The following is a 10,752-nucleotide window of genomic DNA, read 5'->3' as shown; positions in this document are numbered from 1 at the left end:
AAACGCACGTTTTGTTCTAGTAAACTGTCGAAGGCGTACCGCTCGATTTTTCTGTAAATCACATGAATATTTTTAGTTACACGTACGCAAAACGCAGGCACATTCCCACTTTTAGTTCAGCGTATGCTAGCAGAGACGCAAAAAATAAACTCAGCCTATAGTGGCGCCATCTGGTCGTCAGGACGGGAACCATTGCTGTAAACAAACAGAGACTCCACTTAAGCCTAGGAGCGGCAGAATCATCACTCTAATTATTAAAATAAAGCAAATTTATCTCTTATATGTTTCCTTATAGGCGAGATGAGACGAAGCGAAAGGCAGGCGCCCCATTTATGGCCAGTGAACGCACTGAAAAAGGCAGCAACAACGAGAATTCAGTCCGAAGCGAGAGGTCCGGCTTCTACGGGCGCCGCCATGTTTGTCGCCGCGCGGCGGAAATCCAGATGGTTGCCAGATGAGACTACCATCTCATACAGATGTGTTCCCACATTAATAAATTCTATTTTAAAATGTTCTACCGCACTCCTTGGCACCACAGCTGGCTAAACGGTAATTTGAGTAAAGAGCTATCGGTTTCCGCAAAAAAAATATGGTCGATAAAATTCAGTAGACTTACCCTTTAATATTAATGAGTTTCTGAAGTCGGCGTTTTCGAACCTGCGTCTATTTACCTCTGTGTTCAATGGTTCTACAAGGCACTGTCAGGAGACAAAACATCGTCTCCTGATGGGAACGATTTATCGGCAAGGTTTTTAATCATGGGGAGTTTTAATCAGGAGGCAATTTAAAAATGGGATGCCGCTTCGTGTGCACATTGCAATTCAGAAAATCGTAACAAGAAATAAACGGCGGCAGTTGATTTCGGTTTTGCGCACAGCACGAAGCACTAACCAGATCACAAGTCTCTTCCACTCAGAAGCAGCGGTGGAGGCCACGTAGGATATGCACTGCCTTCAGTTGACTGAACCTACTTCCACAGGTCTGAACTCCAGGCACTTTCTTTGCCAGTTCCTTCTTCACTTCGTCTGCAGGCTCCCCTCTGTGGCAGCTCCAGAATGGTGATGTTCTTTAGTGTTTCTTGAATTGCGTCCTCCGGCTCTGTGTATGGCCCCATTTGCAGGCTTTGCACGATGGGTGACCGTGGAAGTTTGGCCCAAGGAACTTTGATGACAGTCGAAGGAGGAGCGGAACTGGTGAAGGAGGTTAAGAAGCTGCGTCCGTTGCGGGGAAGGAAGATCGGTGGCGATAGAGCGAAGGAAGAGGTCTGTAGCGGAGGAATCAGGCGCAGAAGATGGAGGGCTGAGCGCAGTCATGGCTAGATGAGGCGAATCGGCGGGGTCCTCACAGGTGAGAATGGACGCAATAGATTGTACACTGCCGAGACATTCGCCATGGCGCAAAGCAGTAGGGAAGGAAAACGGGTTAGAGACCCATAGCACGGAGAGGCCAGCAGAAATAGTGAGCACAGCGTAGGGCAGCGGGAGGGACTTGCGGCGCAGGAAAGTGCAGGCCGGCGTGCAGAGAACAACGTCATCACAAACAGAGTCACAAGAGATGCTTACAAGCGCAGTGGAGCTGGGAGGAAGGACGATGTCTTCGGTGACGACGGCTTTAGCGCACGAAACAGAAGGAGCAGCATCTGGCGAGACATTAGGCAAAGCGGAGAACCCAACTTCTGCGCCAGCGCAGTCGATGACCGCTTCGTGACGAGACAGGAAATCCCACCCTAAAATTAAAGAATGTGAGCAAGAAGGCAGCACGACGAACTCGATGTAGTATAGAGTGTCCTGGATTCGCACTCGAGCGGTGCATGCTGCTAACGGCGTAATCGGCTGTGCGCTGGCCATGCGCAGCGTGAGTCCCGAAACTGGCGTCTTAACTTTCTTTAAAGAAGTACATAACTTTTCGTCCATTACCGAAATCGCTGCACCGGTGTCTATCAGAGCCATCGCAGACACGCCCTCAACAAAAACATCAATAAGGTTGGCAGGTGATCGATGAGGTCTTCGAAATTTCGATGGGGGCGCAGCTCTTGCCTCCGGAACTGCGGCGCCTAGTTTTCCTGCTGAGGAGAATTAGGGCGACGTCGCGTGGGGGAGATAGAGCGGCGTCGTGGCGAAGGGGAGCGGCGGCTGGAGAGGGCTGAATGATCAGGGGAGAAAGGACGACTTGGCATTTGGTCGACAGGTTCAGAATATTGACGGGTTGAAGGCCAGTACCCCGAAGATTGCGCGCGTGGTGCTGGCGCTCGGAGATGGCGACGGCAGTAGCGCGCGACGTGGCCAGGCACCCCACAAGTGTAGCATACAGGACGGTTGTCACTTGTGCGCCACGGGTTGCTTGCTCTCCGAGCCGGTTGCAGGGCAGGTGAAGACGCTTGCACAGGCACGCACATTGTAGGATAGGACGATGGCGGAGGCTGTACTAGAACGTCGGCGTAAGTCCGAGGACCGGCTACACGTCTTGGGGCGACGTCAGCGCAAGGCATGGGACTGGTGACAGACCTAGGAGCAGCATCGGCGTAAATCAAGGGCGCGGCGACAGGTGGCGGAGGATGGAAGGATGGAAGCGCCTCAGTAACCTGGTCTTGTATGGCCTGTCGAAGAGCCGGGGCCAAATAAGGCAGCGCCTGTTGAAGGCTAGGCAGAAGAGAAAGTTGCCGAGCTACCTCTTCACGGACGAAATCTTTGATTTGCTGCAGCATAGAGGTGTTGTCAGCTGCAGGCGCCAGCCCAGAAAGCGATTCAACCTGGGCTTGGTGTTGCCGAGTCAATAACCGCGGTTTGCGCAGCTCCTCGAAGCTTTGGCAGAGCGTGAACACTTCCTTAACGGTGCGCAAGTCACGGGCTAATAGCATCTGAAAGGCATCATCGTCGATACCTTTCAAGATGTGTTTTATCTTGTCGGCTTCGGACATGTTCGCATTGACACGTTTGCATAAGTCAATGACTTCTTCTATATAGCTGGTGAAGCTTTCGCCGACGTGCTGCGAGCGTTCACGCAAACGCTGTTCAGCCCGAAGTTTCCGGACAGTGGGGCGACCAAAGACTCCGGCAAGCTTCGTTTTGAAGGCCGCCCATGTTCGGATGTCTCCCTCATGGTTCCGATACCAGAGGTTAGCGACCCCCGTTAGATAAAAAATTACGTTGTTCAGCTTTGTATCGTCATCCCACAGGCTCACCCGTTCGTAGGACCAGTCTTCCACGTCATTCTCATCGGCTCCGCTGAAGATTGCCGGATCTCGAAGGGAGCCGGCGCAGATGAGAGCTGGTCCCGTTTGCACAGATTGGTTTTGGGCGTCTTCTTTTTGGATATGGCGAAAGCTTTTGATAAGGATGCAAAGCTCCTTTATAAACTGCAGTTACTTGGTATTCCGTTGTATCTTATTCAATGGGTCAGAGCTTACTTAAGCGGTAGAACTCAGTGTGTTGATGTGAATGGTACTCTTTCTGAATCGCTTCCTGTTACTTCCGGTGTTCCTCAGGGCAGTGTGTTAGGACCTTTGTTGTTTTTAATATATATAAATGATTTAATAGACACCATTCCTCCGTCTGTGTCAATAAGGTTGTTCGCGGATGACTGCGCTGTATACAAAGAAATAACCTCAATTGCAGATCATCAATTGCTTCAAGATTCTTTGCTTAAAATATGTCACTGGTGTGAAGAATGGGACATGGATTTAAACATTGATAAGAGTGCGCTTCTCCGAGTTACGAGAAAAAAAAATGTTAGTAATTACCAATATTGCCTTCACCACAGTCACATCCGAGAGGTCTCACAGTACAAGTATCTAGGAATTACTCTTAACAACCGATCAACCTGGGGTACTCATATTTCTGAGATCTGTTCAGCCGCTTTTTCTCAGCTGTGTTTCTTGAGACGCAAATTAAAACACACTCCTAGAGGTATTAAGCTTCTGGCTTACAAAACTTTTGTCAGGTCCAAACTTGAGTACTCTTCTGAAATTTGGGACCCGCACACCAAGAAACATATTTATCAACTAGAGCTCATCCAAAGGAAGGCAGTACGTTTCATTTTTAATAAATATAGAAGGTCTGACTCCCCAACACAGCTCATGAAAGACAATAGCATTCCATTGCTTCGTACACGCAGAAAACTTAACCGTATTTCTTTCCTTCATAAAATTATCTCAGGCAAGCTTAACATTTCTCCCCCTTCATTCATCAAGCATTCCACTGCTCGAAGGACTCGCCATACAAGGGATCACTCCTTACAGCCTCTTTTTGCTAAAACGAACTCATTTAAGCACAGTTTCTTCCCTCAAACAATAGCAGATTGGAACGCACTCCCTGAATCGATTTCTAACTCTCCTGACGTAGAACAGGCATTAAAAAAATTTTTGCTTCAGTAAAAAGGAAGTGACTCTCCTGTATTCAATTTTAAGCATGTATTTCTCTTTATAGTTGCTATGTTCATCTTTTAAGTTCCATTTTTGCTGTGTGTCACATGAAAGGTTTTCACGTGGTGTTGTAATTTGTGTTGCCCCTCCTGCTTGGGCCAACGCTGGCCTGCAGTATTTTGAAATAAAAAAATTATAAAATAATAATTTCAAGCGTGGGAAGAGTGCGGCTACACAGCTCCACGATGGAGATTTCTACCCAGCACCTCCACCAAATGTAAGATAGGGGTACTGGGATGGTTAGGTACGGGGTGACGGCGGTAGACACAGAGACACAGGCCTCGTAGACACAGAGGTCGAGCACCACGAGCACACACCCAAAGCGATGGCAATGCCGCTCAACACAACGGCCAGAAGTTCGTCGTCGTCTTCGCCTGAACAGGAACTTCCTCGTCGTTACAATACCAATAGACCGTACGACGAATAAATTAGAGAATACAAACAACGTTTGACCGCCACCAGCCAATTCTTATGACATCAGGCAAAATAGCGAATTTACTCCCATTTTCACGCATTAAGAGCGCCGCTAACAAGCAAATAGAAGCTCTATAAGCATTGAGAATGGTTCGGATATTGGGGTAAATAAAATGTAACCACGTTCAATGAGTGCTAAATCAAATTTCTGACAGCTACTATTTCTAAGAGGCAGTAATAAGCAATTGTATATAACAAAAATATGAACTCAGTTTTGTTAGAGCGAAACAAAACTGCGCGAAGAAGACGGGACAAAAGAAAGGCACGAATACACACACACAAAGCGCAGACTTCCAACTGACTTTATTTTGTAAAAGCAGGGTGCTTATAAAGGCAATCACAGCAATCGTGCCTTTCTTTTGTCCCGTCTTCTTCGCGCAGTTTTGTTTCGCTCTAACCATGAACCGACTAGCCCAACATCATGTCTTACTTCAGTTTTGTGTTTATTTTTGTATTTTAAAACAATATAATGAAACACTTTTCTAGTGCCTTAAAATTATCATGTATTAAGGATTATTCAGGCATATTTTAACAAAATTCGATGATGTCTTTTTTTAAACCCAAGTCAAAGTTGTCACTTTTTTGCCGTTTTTGAACCTCGGCCAATTTTGAGACCGTACTGAAAACTATCTGTCATGTCTAGAGCAACAGAACTTGCCCGAGGTGAGTAAAAACAGCTGAAAAATACTGAGAAAAATATTCAGTGGGAAGATCTTTAGGCATCTTGCCCTAAGGCTGCCCTGAAAAGAGCCTTTTTTGCACCGCATAGCTCCAGAAGCGAAGTTTGCAATTTTCCGAGTAAACGGAAGGTTGAAAGAGCAAGAAAACATTTTTTACTTTCTCAGATTGTACAAGTTGTAAAGAAGTTCTGAAAAAATGCTGATGCGCGGGAAAAATTTTTGTGCATAGAATGAGGCTTCAAACTTGCAACTTTGTGAAGTGCCAAAAACGACATTCTCCACCTCTTGTGACGTGCGATTTCTTTCCGAGAAAATTACGAAGCTTCTTGCAAAACTAAGCTTCATTCCTTTGTGTGGACACATTTGCCCATCATATGTAAAAATTTAATTGAGAACAAAAAGTGGTCATGGGACCTCGATTACCGTTCTTATCTGAACACGCCCGTGTGTGTGTGTGTGTGCGTGCGTGCGTGCGCGTGTGCATGTGTGTGCGTGCGTGTGTGTGAGAGAGAGAGAAAAGCCAACAGCCACAGAAACCAAGGGGCACAGGGGATTTTTTTTAATTAATTTATTTTTGTGCTGTTGATCAATTTATAACATTACTGAATATGTTATTGCTTAAAGCTAATTGATTAGAAAAGCCAAAGAAAAACAACCACATGCCACCAGTGGGATCCGAACCCACGACCTCCGAATTACGCGTCCAGTGCTGAGCTACGGCTGTCAAATCTGCTTTCGGCGATATTTATGTTTACAAGTAACCTAACCTTGGGAGTGTTCACCAGCGCCACCCACGTTCTTAAGCAGCAGACGTAGCACGTCCTGAGTTACCGCTGGTGAACGGCGAGAGTGGAAGCTGTGTGAGAACCCTCTTATGTTTCCTATGGCGTCAAGGCTGCCAGAACCGAGGCCCTCGCGAAGCAATTAAAACAAACAAGGAAGGGGAGTGAGGGGCTCGTTATACATTTATTAAGAGAAGCCAACAGCCACAGAAACCAAGGAACACAGGGGATTTTAGTTATATTTATTTATTTTGTGGTGTTGATCAAAAGAGAATATTACTGAATATGTTATCGGTTTAAGACAGTTGGTTAGAAAAGCAGAAGAAAAAACAACCACATGCCGCTGGTGAGATCCGAACCCACAACCTCCGAATTACGCGTCCGGTGCTCTACCAACTGAGCTAAGCCGACGGCTGTCTGATCTTCTGCTTTCGGGGGTATTTGTGTTTATAAGTAACCTAACCTTGAGAGTGTTCATCAGCGCCACCTTGGTCCTTCAATGCTTTTATGGTCATGAAACTTCTCTGTAACACTATGGGAGAGCTTCATATGTTGACTACGCCTTCCACGAGGCGGCACTAAGAGTCCTGTGGGGGCAACGGCGAGAGGGAGCGAGCGTCTCTACGGGCAGAATGGGACTCCGGCGGTGCGGCAGCAACTATTTTCTCTTTTTCACTCTGCCTTCATTTGCAGAATAAGTACAGTGCACGTGACGTGCAAGCCTGTGATGCCAAATACTTGCTGCGTGACGGATTGCCGCTCCGGCTGCGGAGGCACGCAGGAAAAGGCCTCGCTGTTCTGTCTGCCGAGCGACGCCGAGCAGCGTAAAATATGGAAGCGGGCGACACCCCGACAGGAAAGCGGTGGATTTAGCTTCGACTCCAAGCATATCCGTGTCTGCGAGAGGCATTTTGCCCCACGGATTCGGTCTCACGAGTTTCTGATCAACAGAGAAGCAGAGTCGCTGCAATGCGAGAAACCGAAACTCAGGCTCGGCGTCGTCCGACGGATATTCGAAGGCCTACCAGCGTACTTGGGCACGAATCTGTGACAATGTTGCATTTCAGACAGCTGCACTCTTCAATGTGCTGGTGGCTTTTGGAGCGAGAGCATCACTTAATGAGGTGAAACCTAACCAAGAATCTTGTGGCGTCCTGGAATTTATGGGGGCAGAAATACAATAAATATTGCCCCGACTGGAAATTTCGTACCCCCGGCGGCGCGAACGAGTCAGCTTCACTGGCCACTGCATGAGAGCACTGTGCTATCGCAGCAGCCGATCACGCCTCGTGTTGTTGTTGCCTCAAAAATGATGGCACATACCCACAGTGGGAGATTGGCCAGGGTCTCGTGCAGACCCAAACAGGAAAAAACTAAACTGTAACACACCCTCGCACTGCGCGCATTGTACACCGTCGTCTTCATCAACGTCCACCTTCGGAACGAACACATCAGACCAGCTGAACCTCGATCAGAGCTTAACTTCAGTCTAATATCGTCGCCAGACGTGCCAACGACCCAGCAAAGCAAAACCATGAGTCGAACAGCCTAAACACGTGCGTTAGCACGTCTGCTGGGTTTAACCACGTTGAACACCTAGCGCTTTTTATTTTTTGTACATGTTTCTCCGTGATTTCTATCACTGCTCATTTTTGGTTTATTGCGTGGCCGCTCACAGCTTGTCTCTTATTTTGGTAGCGCGAAGCGAGCACATGAGCAATGAACAACAAAAATACACAATTTCCTTGCACTCGTCCGCACCTCCGTAGTCACAGCGTGACAAAGTGTAAATAAATGGCTTATGTAGCAAGAGTCTTCAGCAGCTGGCTTTGCCACCTCCGAAAGTGTCAGCAAAAAAAAAAAAATCAGATACCACCATCAAACTACCGGTGCATTCGTCTTGTGACCGCTCTTGTAGCGCACACTCCAGTTCTTAACATACCGCCATAACGTCTTGTTTTCAGCATTACTGAGATTGCAGAAAGTGCGTTAATTGTTTGCCAGAAAACAGCTGCTAACAAGGTTTACTAGTGGCCGCCGTCGATCGCACAGGGTTTCTAGTGTCTTGATGTTGCAGCCAAGCTTTCAGGTGATAACCAGTAAAGTAGCATCCATCCTAAGCCCGAATACCGATCCCCAGAAAGCCCAACTACCAAGCGAATATGAGCCTGTTGGCCTTGGTTTCTGTGGCTGTTGGCTTCTGTTGGCCGATCGAAACGTCGAGTTGAATAAATATGTTTCCTTTAACGAAGCGTACACTTCGCTATATACTGCTGTAAGCAGTCAAGTACTTCATGGTCTGGCAGCCCGTGCGTGCCTGTGTGTGTGTGTGTGAAGGAAAAAGGACAGGCTCTGTCAGAAATTTTGACTTGCAATAAATGTTTGCCTAAATGAAGCGTCTCTCAATTTCGCACTTTACCTCTAGCAACCAAGTACGTTATCTTTTTGTGATATATATATTGTTATGACCAGGGGGTGTATTCCGACCGCGACGGGCGACCGAGAACCAGCTGGGTCCACTTTCCGAGCACCAGACACTCCTCCTCATCTTCTGCGCAGTCAGCGATGCCGACCAAATAGAACACTTCCACCTACGCAGCCCACTGGGAGAGTCACAAAGCACCGCAGGGCTTCAGGCGGGCAACATGCAGAGCATGCAGAACGACGGCCGCTTGCTGTGAGACGCGTTATGCGGTCATTGAGCTTGCCAATTTGGTCAATAATGGCATAGGGTCCATCGTAGTGGTTCTGGGACAGTCCCCGCTTTCTGACAGGCCGCCACGACAAGACCAAAATCACCAGCAGGGCTGTAAGGGACGTGACGGGCATTGTAGCCCGCTTTGGACCGATTCTGGCAGGCGAGAATACGAAGGCAGGCAAGGCGCCAGGCCTCTTCGGTGACACAAGGTGTCTCGGCGATGGAGCGATCTTCATGAGGCTCGGCAGAAAATGGTAGGATGGTGTCCAGGGTGTAGCGTGGGGGACGAGCGTAGAGTAAAAAGAAGAGGCTGAAGCCAGTAGTCTCATGGCACGCGGTATTGAACACATAGGTGATGAACAGCAGGACGCTGTCCCAGTTTTTGTGCTTTGAATCAACGTACATAGAGAGCATGTTAGTGATCGTTGAGTTTGTGCGCTCAGTGAGCCCATTCGTCTGGGGATGGTAAGGCGAGGAATGGCGAAAATCCGATGCACAGGAATGGAGAACCTGCTCCACGACCTCAGTGGTGAACTGCCGACCATGGTTACCAATGATAGCTTTTGGCGGCCCATGGCACAGTACTATAGAGTGCAACATATAAGAGGACACATGATATGCTGTAGACGAGGGTAGGGCTGCCGTTTCGCAATACCGTGTAAGGTAGTCAACGCAAACCACTATCCAGCGGTTCCCATGGTAGGATTGGTAGGATGGTGGGCCCAGGAGGTCCATGCCGACTTGCTCGAACGGTGCGGCAGGTGGTGTCACAGGGTGAAGCTGACCAGATGCAACGCTAGTTGTTGACACTGAGTGCAGGTGGCGACATACCGCTCAGTCGTGGCCCGCATCTGCGGCCAAGAAAAGCGTGCCTGGATACGGTGGAACGTGCGTGCTGATGTCCGGATGTAGGGACATTGTGCATGGCCTGCAAGACAGAGGTGTACAGGCTCTTTGGAACTACCAGGAGGAAGCACTGGCCTGTAGGAGAATAGTTTTTCTTCCATAGGCACACAGAAGTTGTTTGCACCAGAGGAGTCCTCAGCAAGTAGAGACCGCAGTGTTGAATCTTTCTGCTGTTCCACTTTGAATGTGGCGAAATCGGGAAAAAACAGTGACACTGGTGCGACGCAGCGGTCGAAGTTATCGATGTTAGACTCCGACCACGGATGACAGTCCGCTTCAGCGTGCTGGCGATCGCTCTTGTAGGCGACTGTGTAGTCAAACTCTTGTACCCCACCGTGCAAGGTGCCCGCACGGGTCACGAAGGTTAACGAGCCAGCAGAGGGCATGATGGTCGGTGACGATGGTGAACGGGCGTCCATACAGATAGGAACGGAAACGCTGCGTGGCGAAGACGACGGCAGAGCATTCTTGCTCGGTGACTGTAGCTGCAGCTTGCTGAGCGAGCGACTCGCATGCGCAACAACATGCTCTTTGTTGTCGCATCGCTGGACGAGAACAGTGCCGAGGCCAACACCTCTGGCATCGGTATGGATCTCTGTGGGGGCGGAGGGATCCAAGTGGTGAAGTACAGGGTGGGATGCGAGAAGGAATTTTGGTTGGCAGAAGGTGGGGTCGCACTCAGGGGTCCACTTGAAAGCCACATCTTTCTGAAGCAGTCCTGTCAGGGGGTATGCAAAGTCCGCAAAGCGATGAATAAAGCGGCGAAATTATGAACATATATATATACATATA

At 48.5% G+C, this 10,752-nt stretch overlaps 1 protein-coding gene across 2 annotated transcripts in view; it reads right to left on the bottom strand.

The window, feature by feature from the left end:
- The window catches only part of LOC149367547 (uncharacterized), an 88,086-nt gene that overhangs the window by 30,220 nt on the left and 47,114 nt on the right, over positions 1-10,752 (bottom strand). Inside the window, exon 4 of one of the 2 annotated variants that reach the window (XM_089556127.1) lies at positions 5,943-10,678. The exons of the other annotated variant lie outside the window; for it this stretch is intronic. Coding sequence (XP_089412253.1) covers positions 10,325-10,678 — 354 coding nt within the window. The 3' untranslated portion in view covers positions 5,943-10,324. Of the gene's footprint in view, positions 1-5,942; positions 10,679-10,752 lie in introns of those variants that run through there. 2 annotated transcript variants of the gene reach the window in all.

The sequence above is a fragment of the Amblyomma mixtum genome, chromosome 1 (assembly GCF_055824585.1).
Source record: "Amblyomma mixtum isolate Tamu chromosome 1, ASM5582458v1, whole genome shotgun sequence".
Lineage (NCBI taxonomy): Eukaryota > Metazoa > Arthropoda > Arachnida > Ixodida > Ixodidae > Amblyomma > Amblyomma mixtum.
Note: the sequence above shows the minus strand (reverse complement) of the source record. Positions and strands in the feature narration are given on the sequence as shown.